At 47.0% G+C, this 18,554-nt stretch overlaps 1 protein-coding gene across 1 annotated transcript in view; it reads left to right on the top strand.

Moving 5' to 3' along the window:
• Window positions 1–884: 884 nt before the first annotated feature.
• The window catches only part of LOC307094699 (putative coiled-coil domain-containing protein 144C), a gene marked incomplete at both ends in the record, with an annotated part of 32,661 nt that continues 14,991 nt past the window's right edge, over window positions 885–18,554 (top strand). The window contains 5 exons of the mRNA XM_079763752.1: window positions 885–1,820; window positions 11,019–11,195; window positions 11,292–11,452; window positions 15,650–15,827; window positions 16,339–16,476. Coding sequence (XP_079619878.1) covers window positions 885–1,820; window positions 11,019–11,195; window positions 11,292–11,452; window positions 15,650–15,827; window positions 16,339–16,476 — 1,590 coding nt within the window. The remainder of the gene's footprint in view (window positions 1,821–11,018; window positions 11,196–11,291; window positions 11,453–15,649; window positions 15,828–16,338; window positions 16,477–18,554) is intronic.

Below are 18,554 nucleotides of genomic sequence, written 5' to 3'. Positions count from 1 at the left end.
GGACCATTGCACTGAGACATGCTTCTGCATTCTCAACTACCACAAGTGGTTGCAGGGACAGCCCTTTTTGAATCTCTGTCCTTCCTACTAGTCTAGCTGAGGCTTCTTCTGTAGATCCTTGGTTATAAGAATGATATTCAGCTAGTCTTCAGTTCGTTATTCAGGTTTGTAGTTATATAATTTAGTTGTAATTCCAATCTGGTCCAAGCAGGAAGTGAGCGCAACTTTCACCTCCTTTGCCTCCATCTTGTATCACCCTAAAAAATTCTGAAATGCACTGCAGGGGCTCACAATTTAGGATATGGTGAGGTGAAATATTTCAAGAGAGGGAGGCTCAGTAATGTTAAAATTCAGCTACTAATTTATTTCTGATAGATTTAACATCTAATGAATTCTTTGATTCCAATAGTGTTATAATTAGGTTTGAGGGCACATGTTTTTATTTTAATTTAGACCAAGGCAAGTTCTTTCTTTCTTTTTCTTTCTTTCTTTCTTTCTTCCTTTCTTTCTTTCTTTCTTTCTTTCTTTCTTTCTTTCTTTCTTTCTTTCTTTCTCTCTCTCTTTCTTTTTCTTCCTTTCTTTTCTTTACTCCTCAGTTACAATTCATTGATTTGGGGAATAGATAGTCATAGATTAAGAATTCTAACAGTTAATTTTAAATTACATTCTAATTTTTCTTCATCCATTCTTGATTGCTTAAGGATAAAGTTAGTTCACAAACACATACCCGGACAGCAAAGACATCTAAAAATCAAAGCAAGCATATTCATCTTGCAACTTTGCATCTGGAAAAAATGACTCAAGAATCACAAATAAATAGGGCATGTGATAAAGAGGATAGATCTGCATATTTAGGACACCCTTCTGTGCAAAAGGATGAGGAAATGTGCATCAAACAAGGCACGTTAGAGCAGAGGAAGAACTTACAACTTTCCAAAGATGAGTCAAAGCAGAAGTCACTTAAATTTTCTGGAAAATTCAAAATGACTGAGTGCCCTGAGGAAGAGCCACTACGTGATAACTCTAAAGGAGGAGCAAGATTAAGACAAATGCCTTCTAATTTGACAAGTAAAATGCTTGATTGTGAGAGGAAAGATGCGTTTGGAAAGTCTATCTCTGCAGCATTACACACATTTCCTGAAAGAGAAGAACCCACTCTCAAAATTGTTTCTCCATCTCATGCAGACTGTGGGTCCCCGGAAGACTCTTCCTGGTCCTCTTCTTCTGAGCTTTCTTTAAGAGAAAAGGAATTACATTCTGAAAATGATCACAAACCTGATACTGAACACAGTTTAAACAAAAATGAGGAGAGTTTTTATAATGATACAGAAAGTGAAAAAGTAAGGACCCCAGTAGTTACGTCGGAAATGAGAGAAGACCAAGAGTTTGCTATGCAGAGGACAAAAAATATGAACCCAAATACCACAGATTGGAAATTAGGCATGGGACCTACACCTCAGTCTAGTGATCCAAAAAGCCATTTTGATTTGTGGCTTGTCCGCGGCAATGAATCAAAACCCATGATTGAAATAAAAAACCATGATATGCCTGCTGTTACAAATACTTATATGGAAACTAAGCCAAATCAAGACTTGTTCCAGAAGCCATTATGTGCATATCATTTCAGTGCTAATTATTGTAAAAGCTTGGACTCTAAATTAAAAGATGACCATTCCTCTGCACTGCACAATGACACAACACCTGGAGTATATGTAATTGAAGAACTACAGCAAGATTTACAAACATTTAAGAATGACGTAGACATGGTCAAAGAAGAGCGCCTGGCTTGGAAAAAAATGATTGTTCAACTTCAAAAAGAGGTAGAATTTCATTTGCTGCTACTCTGTTTTTTCTCTTTATCAATTCTCTGGTCCATTCTGATTTTCCACTTCTGAAAAATATATTGTACGAAAAATGAGGTTGTCTAAATATGTAATTGTGTATATAAATAGATTCTGTCAAGTAAATAATAAGAGTTTAGGAAAATATTCTCCTGTTCTTTGACTTAAGTCTCTCTGTCAGTCTTTCTTCTGAATTGGGCAACTAATTTAGCTATGTATCATGTGACCTATGTACTATGAACCAGTGAAAAGTATAAAGGAAATTGTTTAAAATATGTAATAAGTACTATACTGTTGCTTTTTAAGTCCATTTGCTTAAATTTACATTACATCCTGTAGCTCAGGAAGTGTGGCTCATTGGTGGAGCATTGACCCATGAATCAAGATGCCCCTGATTGGATTCAGGGTCAGAGCACAGTGCTGAGGCTGGATTTATAGTATGGGATGTGCAGGAGGAATCCAATCCATGTTTCTCTATCATCAATGTTTCTAACTCTCTATCCCACTCCCATGCTCTCTTCCTAAAATCAAGTTTAAAAAACCATAAACTGCATCCCAGAAACAAAAAAATGGAAGGAAGCTCTGAGTGGGATAAGGGATATAAACAAATATCCCAAGCTGAACTCATCTATTTTGTGCTATAGTTTGTACAATCTTCTATGGTTTACTCAAAACCTTGGAACTTAGAATTCTAATATGATCACTTCAAGATATTTTTACTTCATCTTTGTTACAGTTTACATTCAATATTATTTTGTATTAGTTTCACATGTACAGCATAGTGGTTAGATATACTTTATAAATTGGTCTCCCCAATATTTCAAGTATCCACTTGGACTGTACATCATCATTGCAATTTTATTGAAGTATTCTAATAAGAAACATATACTTTATACTTCCACACCTATTTTTTTTAATTTCTTTATTGATTAAGGTGTCACATATTTGTCCTCATCCCCCCATTCCCATCCCACACCCCTCCCCATGGATGCCCCAACCCTCTGTTGAACTTAAGCATTGGTTAGGCTCATATGCATGCACACAAGACCTTTGGTTGATCTCTCCCCCCTCCCCCCACCCTCCCCTATCCTCCCTCTGAGGCCCGATAGCCCGATCGATGCCTCCTTGTTTCTGGTTCTGTTCTTGTTCATCAGTCTATGTTGTTCATCATTTCCCCTAGATGAGCGAAATCATGTGTCACTAGAGATATACTTATAAGAATTGAATGTGCGACGAGCAATAATAGTTATGCTGACAGGCAAATGAATCAGTCTGTAGTGAGTTTCTTTCTGGTCCAACAGTTCTTTTGAGACCCAATATCAATGTCTACCAGTTCCTTATGAGTACATGTCGGCACTGACCCCTCAGCTCTGGATGGTGGACAAATGGTGGTAATGCAGGTCCGACTCCCTCTGGTTTGGTCTCGGCCGGACCCAGGGGCACGGCTTCACCCGGATCCAGGGGCCCACGGCCTCACCCGGACCCGGGATCCAGCCTCACCCGGATCTAGGGGCACACGGCCTCGCCCAGACCCAGGATTCAGCTTCATCCGGACCCAGGGGCGCATGGCCTCACCCGGACCCAGGGGCGCGTGGCCTCTCCCAGACCCAGGGTCGCGTGGCCTCACCCGGATCCAGGGGCCTACGGCCTCACCCGGACCCAGGACCCAGGCTCACCCGGATCCAGGGGCCCACGGCCTCACCCGGACCCGGGGCCAGACACACCCGGATCCAGGGGCCCACGGCCTCACCCGGATCCAGGGGCCCATGGCCTCACCCGGACCCGGGACCCAGGCTCACCCGGATCCAGGGGCCCACAGCCTCACCCGGACCCGGGGCCAGGCTCACCCGGATCCAGGGGCCCACGGCCTCACCCGGACCCGGGGCCAGGCTCACCCGGATCCAGGGGCCCACGGCCTCACCCGGACCCGGGGCCAGGCTCACCCGGATCCAGGGGCCCACGGCCTCACCCGGACCCGGGACCCAGGCTCACTGGGATCCAGGGGCCCACGGCCTCACCCGGACCCGGGACCCAGGCTCACCCGGATCCAGGGGCCCACGGCCTCACCCAGACCCGGGACCCAGCCTCACCCGGATCCAGGGGCACACGGCCTCGCCCAGACCCAAGATTCAGCCTCACCCGGACCCAGGGGCGCATGGCCTTGCCCGGACCCAGGGGCACGTGGCCTCACCCGGACCCGGGGCCCAGCCTCACCCTGACCCAGTTCCCAGCCTCACGCGGACCCAGGGGAACGCGGCTTCACCCGGATCCGGGACCCAGCGGGGTTTCCTCTTCTTGATCCCAATTCCTGTTGGTCAATTCCCTCTCAGCAATTCCTTCGGCCATTTTCTCAGAGTTCCAGGGCAGCCACCGCAGAACTCGTTGGGCGGCGGGCTCAGCGAAGCTCCAGTGTGCCCGGTGCGCGGCGGCGGGCTGGTCCGGTATGGCTGCGTCAGCCCTTGGGTCTACAGCGGTGGCCGGTCGCCGAGCGTGCGCACCTGGCCGCTTCCGGGGCGTTGAGATTCTTGAAGGACTCGGAGGTCAGCAAGCGCGTAGTCTCCCACCCCATGTCTCCCAGGGGCTCGTCTGTCCGTGCTCGGCAGCGAGTGAAGCCTTCCCCTCAGCCGGAGACCGCTGGGGGAACTGCGCCAAGCACGATCCAGGCCGCCATTGTGTCGCCTGAGCCGTAGTTTTTAAAGTGTGGTCTTTGGGTCACCGGCATCAGCTTCATCCCGCGTACCCCTCTCTTTTATTCTAGTTGTAGAGCATCTGCTCAGTCAGCCCTCCAGTGGTTCTGGATGGTGTCTGCTCTTCTCTCCCGTCGTAGTCTCAAAATTGTTGTGGTAGGCAGCAATCAGGCTTCTGCCCTATGCCTCCATCTTGGTCCTTGTTTGTATAGTTAAGTCTTGATTGTTGTTGGTGTCACTGGGAGGAATTGTCCTCCAGGCCAATTGGCCGTGCGGACCCTCTGTGTCTATAAAGGAAGAGTTGCTGTGCGGGAGACACGTTTATGTGCCGGGTCTTGGTGCAGCAAGGCTTTGGCGCTCACTGCGTCTACCTCTTGAATGTGTCCCTTATGGGAGTGGTTGAAATCTGGTGTCATCTCACACCGACCACTAGATGCCTTCGTTTCTGGGTCTCCAATGGAGTGTAGGTCAGCTACTGCCTGTGGCCCCTCAGCATGAATTACAGCATCCCTTATATTCGTGACCTGTTTCGGTGTCTTCCCCTTTTGGCTGCCTCCCTATCGCTCAGCTTCCCCAATCTCCCTAGGTGGTCGCTCTTGATACCCCCCTTTGTGGGCTGAGTGCAAAGTCTTGGTGTTGTTAAGCCTTGATTGCTGTTGGTACACTGGGAGGATGTGACCTCCAGTCCAATTGGCTGTGAGGATCAGCTGTGTCTATGCCGGGAGACGGCCCCATTCAACTAGACTTGCAAAATTGTAAAAGCCTCTGTGTTCAGCTTGGATGGGGCGGAGTTACAGGGCGGAGCCTACCGCCTTGGCTTCCCGTCAGCCCCGCCCTATGAGGTTCCTGTGTCCCTCTGTACTCCCAGCAAACACCTCTGAGAGAAAAGCGCCCTGGAGTTTCGCGCACTGCCAAACAGTCTAGTCTCTCCCCCAATGAATCTGGATTCCCAGATTCTCGCCCGGAGCTGGGTTTCCGTGTAGTCAGAATTGGGGCTCACCGCAGTCTGGCGCTTTTGTCTCCTTCCCTCCAGGGCGACTCAGCAGCACAGTCAACAGCCCATCCTCCGCGCACAATCCCCTGTGCGCCTCCGGTGCTCTGCTCTTCGCCGCCTCTCTGCACCTCTGCCCCACAGCCCAGCTTTCCCCAGTATGAGCCTGGCTTCCTCGGGTCTTTCCCGGAACTGGGGTTCAGTGCAGTTGGAACTGGGGGTTCAGCACAGTCCGGAGCCCTTGTCTCCCTCCCGCTAGGGCAATCCAGCAGCACAGGCAACAGACCCTCCTCTGCGCACATTCCCGTGCGCGGCTCCGGCGCAACTCCTCCGTGTCTCCGCCCCACACCCCAGACTCCCCCAGCATTAGCCCGGCTTCCCAGGGTTTCGCCCGGAACTGGGGTTCAGTGCAGTCGGAGCTGGGATTCAGCACAATCTGGCGCTTTTATCTCCTTCCCTCCAGAGAACGCCAGCCAGGCCGTCAGCCACCCCTTCCTCTCCGGCTCCATCTTCCCCGCACGCGCGCGGGCTCGTGTCTCCGCCCATGTCTCCATACCTCAAGCTTTTACGGCTTCCCTGATTTTCCTTGTGGTCCTCTCTTTCCTTCTAATTGTGGGCATTTCAGTCAGCCAGCTTTCCTGTGGTTCTGGATGATGTCCGTATTGATTTTTAGTTGTGTTTTTGAAATTGTTGTGCCCGGCTGTAGGTTAGGTGTTTAACCTATGCCGCCATCTTGGTTTCTCTACTTCCACACATATTTTTATCACCACTCTCAGATGTGTTTTTGAGTCAAAGCTTTACATTATGTTGTTTAATAAAATGTAGTACTACCATAAAAAAATGTAACCTTGTCATTTTTGACAGCATGGATGGACCTAGAGGGCATTATGCTAAGTGAAATATGTCAGATAGAAAAAGAATTCCCATATTATTTCATTTATATGTGGAATGTAAAGAGCAAAATACTGTAAATGAACTAAGAAATTTAAGAAAAACTCATAGATGACAGAAATCTGACTGATGGATGCCAGAGAAAAGGGTGTCAGCAGACTGGGCAAAAACAATATAGGGATTAAGAAGTACAAAATGGTAGTTACAGAATAGTCATAGGGATGTCAAGTACAGCATATAGAATGTAGTCAATCATCCTCTCTAATAAAATGGTAATATGCAAATTAACCATCACTCCGCTACATAAGCCACGCCCACCAGCCAATCAGGGCGAGTATGCAAATTAACCCCAATCCAAGATGGCTACAGCCACAAAGAGCAAGGTTTACCTGGTAACAGAGCAAGCCAAGCTTTCCATAGCTGTTGCAGGCCTAAGCCTCCACTCAAGCTACAAAGTTTCAATTATAGAAGGTAAACAAATTCAAACAAATGGCGGCAGAATGGAGCTTGAGAGAGCAGGCCAGGATTGCCGGCGGCAACAGGGGAAGCAAAGCTTTCCGCACACCCTGGCAGGGCTCCCCTGCTTAAGGCTACAAAGTTTCAATTATAGAAGGTGAATTAACTGCCACAGAAATGGCTGCCGCCCCGGAGGGAGCAGCAGGCTTGGCTCCGCTCCAGGCTACAAAGTTGCAATTGTAGAAGGAAAATAAATTCCAGATACCAGGGCCTCTGCTTGGGTTGCCAGGGGGCGTGGCCGGCCTGCAAACCACCACAGGCCCCTCGCTCCGGCCGCCCCACACCCCAAGGGAACCCCCACCCTTATCTGTGACACCCTTCAGGGCAAACCAGCTGGCCCCCACCCGTGCACCAGGCCTCTATCCTATCTAATAAAAGAGTAATATACAGATTGATCATCACTGCAACACACAATATAGCTGCCCCCATATGGTCAAAGATCCTGTCCCCATGTGGACACAAGATGGCCACCACAAGATGGCCAGCAGGAGAGGGCAGTTAGGAGGCACTCTGCCTGCAAGGGAGGGCAGTTGTGAGGGACCAGGCCTGCAAGGGAGGGCAGTTGTGAGGGACCAGGCTTGCAAGGGAGGGCAGTTGGAGGTGATCAACCCTGCAGGAGAGGGCAGTTAGGGGTGACCAGGCTGGCAGAGGAGGGAAGTTGGGGGCAAACAGGCTGGCAGGGGAGCAGTTAAGCATCAACCAGGCTGGCAGCGGAGTGGTTAGGGGGTGATCAGGCTGGCAGGCAGAAGCGGTTAGGGGCAATCAGGAAGGCAGGCAGGCAAGCAGTTGGGAGCCAGCAGTCCTGGATTGTGAGAGGGATGTCCCAGATTGGAGAGGGTACAGGCTGGGCTGAGGGACAACCCCCCGCCGTGCACGATTTTCGTGCACCGGGCTTCTAGTCTGTATATAAAGAGCCAGGGGCCATCACATCCAAAACAACCAAACAGGCTGAGTGGGGTGACAAGGCTGGCAGGGGGGTTATTGAGGAATGACCAAACAACAGAACACCGGGCTGCGTGGGACGACCAGGCCGGTAGGGAGGTAGTTGGGGCAACCAGGCTAGCAGGGGGGCAGTTGGGGGCAACCAGGCTAGCAGAAGGGGGCAGTGAGGGGCAACCAGGCCAGTGGCAGGGGACAGTTGGGGGTGACCAGGCCAGTGGGGGGGTGAAGTTGGGGGTGGCCAGGCTGGCAGGGGCACATTTAGGGGCAATCAGGTCAGCAGGAAGAAGCAGTTAGGAATGATCAGGCTGGAAGGGGACAAGTTAGTGGTAATCAGGCAGGCAGGCAGGTGAGCAGTTAGGAGCCAGTGGTCCTGGACTGTGAGAAGGATGTCTGACTGCCCCAATCCCAGAGATCAGGCCTAAACCAGCAGTTGGACATCCCCTGAGGGGTATCAGATTGGAGAGGGTGCAGGCAAGGCTGGGGGAACCCTTCCCACCATCCACAAATTTTGCTCACCGGGCCTCTAGTATTGTAATAAGTATGTATGGTGCCAGTTGGGCACTTGGAATATCAGAAGGATTACTTTGTAAAGTATCTGATTGTCTAACCACTATGTGGCACAACTAAAACTAATACAAAAAATGTTGAATGTGAACTGTAATTGAAAGATTAAAAATATAGAAACAGAGAATACCTTCCAAAAATAAAAGCATGGCAATTACCATTTTGACAAGTATGTATCATATAGATCACCTAAATTATTTACCATGAACTCAATATTTGTCTCAAAGAGAACCTGAGTTTTGAGGTGGAAAATATTTAATACATTATGTTCCTTTATAAGTAAAAGTGTATGAGGCCTCTCATTACGCTAAGGCCGTGGTGGGCAAACCACGGCTCACGAGACACATGCAGCTCTTTGGCCCCTTAAGTGTGGATCTTCCACAAAATACCACGGATTGGGCAAGTCCATTTTGAAGAAGTGGTGTTAGAAGAAGTTTAAGTTTAAAAATTTTTTCTCTCAAAACAAATTTCAATCATTGTACTGTTGATATTTGGCTCTGTTGACTAATGAGTTTGCCGACCATGGCACTAAGGCATTAAATTACTTTTCAAAAGTCATACTTAAATTACCTGATAAATTTGATGAAATTTTCTGTTTACTTATCTGATTGAGCATTATAGAATTACTAGAGGCCCGGTGCACGAAATTTGTGCATGGAGGGGGGTTGTCCCTCAGCCCAGTCTGTACCCTCTTCAATATGGGACTACTGGAGGGATGTCCGACTGGCCGTTTAGGGGGATGTGAGAGGGATGTCCGATCGGGCCTAAACGGGCAGTCGGACATCCCTCTCACAATCCAGGACTGCTGGCTCCCAACTGCTTGCCTGCCTGCCTTCCTGATTGCCCCTAACCGCTTCTGCCTGCCAGCCTGATCACCCCCTAACCACTCTGCTGCCAGCCTGTTTGCCCCCAACTTCCCTCCTCTGCCGGCCTGGTCACCTCTAACTGCCCTCTCCTACAGGGTTGATCACCTCCAACTGCCCTCCCTTGCAGGCTTGGTCCCTCTCAACTGCCCTCCCTTGCAGGCAGGGTGCCTCCCAACTGCCCTCTCCTGCTGGCCATCTTGTGGTGGCCATCTTGTGTCCACATGGGGACAGGATCTTTGACCATATGGGGGCAGCTATATTGTGTGTTGCAGTGATGATCAATCTGTATATTACTCTTTTATTAGATAGGATAGAGGCCTGGTGCACGGGTGGGGGCCAGCTGGTTTGCCCTGAAGGGTGTCACAGATAATGGTGGGGGTTCCCTTGGGGTGTGGGGCGGCCGGAGCGAGGGGCCTGTGGTGGTTTGCAGGCCGGCCACGCCCCCTGGCAACCCAAGCAGAGGCCCTGGTATCTGGAATTTATTTTCCTTCTACAATTGCAACTTTGTAGCCTGGAGCGGAGCCAAGCCTGCTGCTCCCTCCGGGGCGGCAGCCATTTCTGTGGCAGTTAATTCACCTTCTATAATTGAAACTTTGTAGCCTTAAGCAGGGGAGCCCTGCCAGGGTGTGCGGAAAGCTTTGCTTCCCCTGTTGCCGCCGGCAACCCTGGCCTGCCCTCTCAAGCTCCATTCTGCCGCCATTTGTTTGAATTTGTTTACCTTCTATAATTGAAACTTTGTAGCTTGAGGGGAGGCTTAGGCCTGGCAAGGGCAGGCGGAAAGCTTGGCTTCCTCTGTTACCTAGGAAACCTTGCTCTCTGTGGCTGTAGCCATCTTCTTTTGGGTTAATTTGCATACTCGCTCTGATTGGATGGTGGGCGTGGCTTGTGGATGTGTTGGAGGTATGGTCAATTTGCATATTTGTCTATTATTAGATAGGATATCCTTTCTTTTGGTGCCATAAAATGGTAGAACTTGCATCCTTACCAAGTTTGGACAGGTCATTTAACCTTGGTTTTATTTCCATTATTAGTAACTATGGGGATAAAGTGAGTAGATAACTACTTGTATATCCTCTGGTTATATGATTTTATAGTTATTGTATTACTCATTTTCCAGAGTTATACATTAACCAACAATTCATTGGTTTCATTCTGCTCGGGTGTTGTGGTAAACTATGGTTAATATATTTTATGATGCCACCACTTTTTTGATACCCTCAAAGATCTAAAAAAAAAAAAAAAAAAAAAAAAAAAAGAATTGTAAAAGGGAACCGGGGAAGGAATAGCTTCCTGCAGAAAGAGTAAAGCTTCCTATTTGTTACTGCTGCACAATTTCACTTCCTCTAAATCTGGTGGGTAATGCAAGACCCAGGTGGGAAAGACAGGACACATTTTGCATCTTTGTCCCTTTATTTCTCTGTCTTTGCTAGATAAATGGGGTAGGGGTGGGTAAGGGAAATGTTAGGTAACAAAGTGGATGTGATGTGAATAGGAGCACAAAATTAAGACAGCCCTATTAGAAAACTTGGAAATGTCGTCTTCTTTACTGAAACAGAAATAAAGTAGAATTGACAATCTCAATGACCTTTATTAATAAACTTAAACACACAAAATATTTTCATTGCTTCAAGCCATAGCAATTTCATAAAATTAATGAAAATACAGCCTTTTTAATGAGTAACATGATCACAATATCCTTAATATCAAACTTTCATCAAAGGTTGAAGTAAAACTGGAGCAGAAAAGCAGTAAAAGGGAAACGTCAGGAAATGTGTGTGCGAGTGCTGATGATGACAGTGACAGCATTGGACTGAGTCAGCAAAGTAACAGTGAACACACTGATAACCAGCATCCAAGTGATGAAATTAATGAAAACTCAGTCATTTTCATGAATAAGGTAATAACAAAGCCAAATTATAAAAGCCAAATGATAGAATGAATGAAATCAGTCATTTTAATGAATAAGGTAATAACAATTATTCTTTCATCAAAGGTTGAAGTAAAAATGGAGCAGAAAAACAGTAAAAGGGAAGTGTCAGGAAAGGTGCATGATGGTGCTGATGACAGTGACATTGGTGGATGGAGTCAGCAGAGCAACAGTGAACAAACTGATAAGCAGCAGGTTTCTATTATGGAGGATGAAGACTCTTACAGGTAAGCCTACAGCAGTACTTAACAGTAGGTGATTATTCTTTTGAGTGAACCTTGCTTGGTAATCAAAAAAATGTAGATCAACAAACAATGAGATACCATTTTGGAACTAATAATGATAATTATTTTATTTAAAAAAATAACAACCAGAATTGGCACATGGGAGGAAAAGGCATTCTTGTGCACTATTGGGAGATGAACTTGGCACATCGCTTTTAGAAGGGTAATTGAATTTGTTTCAAAATTTCAAGTATGTCATTCTTTTATCCCAGTAGCTTCACTTATAGAACTAGATCTTACAGGAAAACATGACTTGTATAAACACACACATACACATTCTAACGACATTAATTATATATTATTATGTATATAAAACATGCAGTAAGTCATTATATGTATTATCTATATATACAAAAGCCTAAGCAACCAAAGGACTGAATGGCCCAATGACTGGTTGACAGAAGCTGTCCCCGGGAGAGCAGTTGTGGTGGACCAGGCCTACAAGGGAGTGCAGTTATTGGCAAACAGGCTGACAGGGGAGAAGTTAGGCATCAATCAGGCCTGCAGGAGTGTGGTTAGGGGGTGATCAGGGTGGCAGGCAGAAGCGGTTAAGGGTAAGCAGGAAGGCAGGCAGGTGAGCAGTTAGGAGCCAGCAGTCCTGGATTGTGAGAGGGATGTCTGACTGCCTGTTTAGGCCTGATCCTACCGGGGCTAAACGGGCAGTCAGATGTCTCTCGAGGGGTCTCAGATTGGAGAGGTTGCAGGCTGGGCTGAGGGACACCCCCCCTGTGCATGAATTTCATGCACCGAGTCTCTACCATACACACACACATACAAACACACACACACACACACACACACACACACACACACATTCACAATACACATGTACATACAAACATCCTACCTAATAAAAGGGTAATATGTAAATTAGCATCACTCTGCTATGCCCACAATTGGGCCAGTGAGAGGCACAGGGGGCGGGACTCGGGGTGGCTGGGGTAGCCGTTTGGGCCGGCAGGAGGCAAAGGCAGGGCGGCGGGGACAGAGGTTCCCTGCCCCCCGCCCTTGCCTCCATCTGGACGCCATCGGCCCCCCACTCCGCGGAGCAGCAGAGGCAAATGAGCGGAGGCAAACAGAGGCAAAGGGGGCGGGGGGCGGGGACGGAGGTTCCCCGCCACCCCGCACTTGCCCTTTGCCTCTGTCCTGATGCCATCGGCGTGGCCGAATGGGGCTGGCTGGACACTGAGCTCGCGTCACCAGAGGCGGCTCGAGCTCAGTGTCTGCTCCATGGCTGTGCTGCAGCACAGAAGGCCTCTAGGGCAGTGAGCCCATGCCCCCACCCTGGCCAGCCTTGCGGCGAGAGTGAACGGGCCTGTGGGGCCCAGAGCTCAGCATCCGCACGGCAGGGGAGGAACCAGAAAAATGAATCATTCCAGTTCCTGATGCTGACAGCCCTATGGGTGCTGGGGTCCTCCACCGGCAGCCACCAGTCGCAGCCCATCAGCCCCAGTCGCAGACAGGAAGCTCCCTGCCAGCAGTCCAGTGGGGACTAGTGTTGCACCGCGGTGGTGGGTGTCAGCGGGCATGCTACAGACATCAAATCACTGCCACTGAGGCCACCCACCCACACACACACACACACACACACATGCAAGTAGTATGGTCCAAGGCTCCCATGGCAGTTGATGCTCACCATGCCAGGTGAGGCAGACCTGAAAGCCCAAGCCCCCGGGTACCTGAACTGCAGGGCGTCATGGGCCAGGGCCTTGAGGAGGCCCTAGGACAAGCAACTTCCCAGAGGCTGTGCAGAAGGAGAGGAGGAACCTCTAGCTAGAGCCCTGGGTGAGGGATGCTGGTGTCTGTGCAGACCAAGACAGGGCTGAGGGACTCCCCCCACCCCCCGCCCCAGCACCCTCATGCACGAATTTCGTGCACCAGGCCTCTAGTATATACATAATACCACATCCTCTTTATTTGCTTATCTATTGGTGAGCACTTTTATATGTTGCTATTGTGAATAAAGATGTTTATATATGTTGCTATTGTGACTAAGGTTGCAGTGAACATGGGAGTGCAGCTATCTCTTTGAGGTGGTGATAAAAATGTATGATTATTCTATAAATGTTTGTTATGTCCATGTGGTCTAATGTTTGTTCAAGTTTAGCATTTCCTTATTGATTTTGTGTCTAGATAATCTATTCATTGCTGAAAGTGAAGTATTGATGGACCATGCTATTATTGTATTGTTGTCTATTTTACCTTTAGTTCTGTTAGCATTTGATTAATGTTTTTAGGGGAACCAATGTTGGGTGTATACATATTTACAATTGTTATATATTCTTCATGAAGTGATCCCATTATAAAGACCTTCCTTGTCTCTTGTTACAGTTTTTGGCTTAAATTTTGTTGTGTCTGATATAGTAGTTATAGCTGTTCTTTTTCGGATTCCACTTGCAAGGAATACCTTTTACATCCCTTCACATTGAGCCTTTAAGTGTCTTTAAGAATGAATTGTGCCCTGGCCTGTATGGCTCAGTTGGTTAGAGCACATCAAGCAGGCCTTCAAACCTCAGAGGGAATAAGGGGGATGGGTAGGTAAGAGATCAACCAAAGGTCTTATATCCATGCATATAAGCATGACCAATGGACACAGACAATAGGGGGTGGGGGCATGTGCTTGGGGGCGGAGCGGGTGGGTGGGCAGAGGTCAATGGAGAAAAAGGAGACATAAATAATCTTTCAACAGTAAAGAATTTTTTTAAAAAGGATGAATTGAGTCCTGGCATGTGTGGCTCAGTTGCTTGGAACACCATACCTTATATCAGAAGTTTATAGGTTTGATTCCCAGTCAAGGAATATACCTAGGTTGTGGGTTTGATCTATTGTCAGGGCATATATGGGAGGCAACCAATCACTGTTCTCTTTCACATTGATGTTTGTCTGTCTGTCTGTCTGTGTCTTTTTCTCTTTCTATTCCCCTCTTTCTAAAACCAATGAGCATATGCTCAGGTAAGCATTACAAATTTTTAAGAAAATGAATTAATTGAGTCTCTTGTAGGCAGCATATAGTTGATTCTTATATAATCCACAAAGATATTCTATGCCTTTTTTCTTTTTTATTGGATTTATTGAGGTGACTCTGGTAAACAAAATTATACAGGTTTCAGCTGCACAATTCTACAACACAGCCTCCGTACACTGCATTGTGTATTCACTACCCCAAGTCATTCTATGCCTTTTGACTGGAGAATTCAATCCATTTATGAAGTAACTAGAGGCCCCATGCATGAAATTTGTGCACGGCAGTGTGGTCCCTCAGCCCGGCCTGCAACCTCTCCAATCTGGGACCCCTTAGAGGATATCTTACTGTCAGTTTAGACCCAATCCCACATGGATTGGGTCTACACCGGCAGTCGGACATCCCTCTCACAATCTGGGACCACTGGTTCCTAACCGCTCACCTACCTGCCTGCCTGATTGCCCCTAACCACTCTGCCTGCCTGCCTGATAACCCCTAACTGCTCCCCTGTCGGGAAGATCTCCCCTAACTGCCCTCCCCTGACAATCTGGTCACCCCTAACTGCACTCCCCTCCAGCCTTGTCTCCCCTAACTGCCATTTCCTGCAGGACTGGTAACCCTTGACTGCCCTCCCCTGACAGCCTAGTCGCCCCTAACTGCCCTCTCCACTGGCTTGGTTGCCACTAACTGCTGTCCCCTGCCAGCTTGTTACCCCCAAATCCCCTCCCCTTCTGGCCTGGTTGCCCCTAACTGCACTCCCTTGCCCACCTGGTTAGCCCTAACTGTCCACCCCTGCTGACCTGGTTGCCCCTAACTGACTCTACCCCGGCCCTTGCCACCGTGGCTTTGTCTGGAAGGACATCCAGAAGGATGTTTGGAAGATGTCTGGTCTAATTAGCATATTACCCTTTTATTAGTACAGATTACTGCAGGTAACAACTCACTAATGCCATCTTGTTTTCTGACTGTTTTGTAGTTCCATCATTCCATTCTTTTTCTCTTGCTGCCTTCCTTTGTGAATTGAAGATTTTCCATAGTGTGCTCTGATTCCTGCTCTTTATCTTTTGTGAATCCGCTAGAGGTTTGGCTTTGTGGTTACCATAGATTTACATAAGACATCATATAAATATAACAGACTATCTTATGTCCATCACAGCTTTGGTTATATTTAACTGCAGATTTACCTTAGAAGAAGAAAAAGAGGAGAGACCAAAAGTTGATCTGTTATATGAAAAAAATAGGGTGCTGTTAAGAAATAAAGAAGAGCACTCTATTAAAGAAGTTGAAATGAACCCATATTTTGAAACCACCATTAGAACACAAGACATTGTATCAGAGGCTATAAGAGAGAATGAGGTAAATTTATCTTTGGTAAAAATTTCTTATTTCTTACATTTTATATCCCTTTGATTTTAATGTATATTATTATGTTTAAAACAAATCATAAAATGTTATCTCATTCAAAATGTGAATTATGACATTTATGACTAAAATTATTAATTTATAATTATCCTTGGCATCTAACAGATAATCTGTGTATAGTTTCCAAATGAAGAAATGGAAAGTAAATTGAGCCTAATCATTAACATAAATGTTAATTTTGGCTTTTAAATAATGTTAACATACAAGTTAAATTGCCTTGAGGCTGTGATGGAACTATTCAAATGTTGATAAAGAAATTTTATTTCAGAATACTGTATTTTTGCTCTATGGCAAAAATACTTAAAATTTGAGTTTTTCATGAAGAGGAAAGATCCTTGTGTTTAAACAGGCGACTTCCTTTTCGCAGTTTTTTAAGGTACTGCTCCTAAGCCTTGGACTTTTCTTAATAGTATGAGACCAAAATCTAAATGAAATGTGTCCCTAGGTTATAGAAGAGCAAAATTACACTCAGAGCCAACTTTCTCAAGAACAGAACGCCAGAATATCACAAGATGGAATTCTGACCAAACACCTTTGCAAACCAAAAGAGATAGAAATAACTCATGAGAAAATGAATTATAAGGTACTTTATTTAGACATTTTCAAGTGTGTGTGAGTATGTGTGGGTGTGTATATATTTAAGAAACCAATAGTGTACATATGGAAACTATAGAGAATTTAAAAAGCATGTGTGTGTGTGTGTGTGTGTGTGTGTGTGCGCACGCGCACATGTGATAGGGGTGACATTTTGGGTCCATTGGATAAAACTAGTGGCCCAGTGCATGAAATTCATACACATTAAAAGTGAATTAATTAGAGAAAATATTTTAATATTTCTATTTGCCCTTTCTCTATAATAGAAGTGTCTGACTGGCCCCACCCCCATTAGGAGACACCAAGACCCGGCCGGCTCCACCCCCATCAAGCCCAGCCTGTGGGGGACTCAGCCTCACATCCTGGCACCAGGGCAGGGGGCAGGGCCTCAGGTGCCCCAGTGCCAGGATGCAGGGTTCGGCCTCAGGTCCCCAGGCCCTGGCCCTTGCCAAGCAGCTTCACCCAGACCTACCATGCCACGGGACCCATCAATGCACCTTCTGGTGACCCATTGTTTGGTCATTATGGATGGAAGTAAAGTCATGCCTTTAAGCATGCACATTCATTTTCAATGCCTGATTTGTCTAAGTTCTCTAAATTGCAAAATAAATAAGATCTTCGCCAGATAGCATCATAATGCCAAGTTTGTTATATAATGACACATACCATTATCTCCACTCAGTATTGTTCATTTGAATGGATTAAATGTTTGTGACTCATATGATAGACACTGCTGCTTGCTCTTATTAGAGGAAGCATTAGCTCATTACCTAATGCCATAAAGTGGTTTAAATGGAATATACTGACTTGAAGAACAGAAGGAAAATAACAAACAACAAACAAAAAACAAAATTCAGTGCTGTGGACAGCAGAATCCTCTCCCTTTCCCTTTGTGATTTTCTGCTTTTCCCATGAACTTATTTGGGCTCTGTCTCAAAATCAACACAGAAGACAAAATCAGATGCTGTAATCTGCATTGTATAGTGCCATTTGAGTACAAAGAGGTGTTTTTCAATCTTTACTTTTTTTTTTTTTTTAATCAATGCAGCTCAAACTTGCTCCCAATGTTCCAAAAGCCAGGCCAACATGGCTGTGTGGACACACCTTTGCTAGGTGCTGTCAGGCTTCAGGGCTGGGGCAGGGAACATGCCAGGTGTTGTGGGAAACAAATCCACTCTCCTCTCTACATAGCAGGAATCTTTTCATTATGAAATGCAAAGCACCAGCCACTTTCCATTACCCCCATCCCCAGCCCTCCTAGCCCTGAGGCTTAGGAAGGGGCTGGGAGGATATTTACTCTCAGCTCTTTGATTTCTCTTATTCAACTGAGCCCAGTGACAGCTGCTTCTCTGAGCACAACGCCAGCCTCTCAGGGCTAGCCGCACCTGGAAGGCAAGCAGCAGAGCTGACCAGGGGCTTTGACCAAGACTGAGCACACAGGTCACAGCAACCTGGGCAGGTGGGCTGCTCCCAAAAACGCTAGGCCCCTCCCAACTCCGCATCTCAGCTCCCTGCTCTCCCCCTTTCACCCACAAGCACCACCAGCATGGTGTGCCCTGAGGCTTGGTGTGCAGATGCCAGGGTTGCAGGTTCAAGATGCTCTGCCTCCTCCTGGCACTTTGAGACATAAGTGCTCGCAGGGACCTTTCCACTGGGTCTTGGTCTTTAGTCACTGCTGAGGTTTTCTGGACTCTCTAGGCCAGGGACAGCCAGGACCTTTGGCTCTGATCAATGCCCTGTCTACAGCCTGCCTATAGTACCCCCAGCTCCAGGAAGGTGTGGGGGCGTGGCCAGCCTGAGTGAGGGGCCTTGAGGGGGTGTGGGGGGTTGGCTAGCTGCCCCACACTGATCAGGGGTAGGGCTGGAGGAGGGGCTGGGCAGGGCATTAGGAACTGAGGATCAATTTGCATATTACCTCTTTATTATATAGGATGATATTGTTTTGTTTTATTTTGTTTGTTTTTTAATTTTTTATTGAGGTATTATATGTGTACATATCTTACCATTACCCCCCCCCCACCCCACACCCAGATAGAAGACAAGATGGAAAAAAATACTCAATTACAA

Source organism: Cnephaeus nilssonii (assembly GCF_951640355.1).
Source record: "Cnephaeus nilssonii genome assembly, chromosome: 23".
NCBI classification, from domain to species: domain Eukaryota; kingdom Metazoa; phylum Chordata; class Mammalia; order Chiroptera; family Vespertilionidae; genus Cnephaeus; species Cnephaeus nilssonii.
This window is presented reverse-complemented; position numbering and strand designations above follow the sequence as displayed.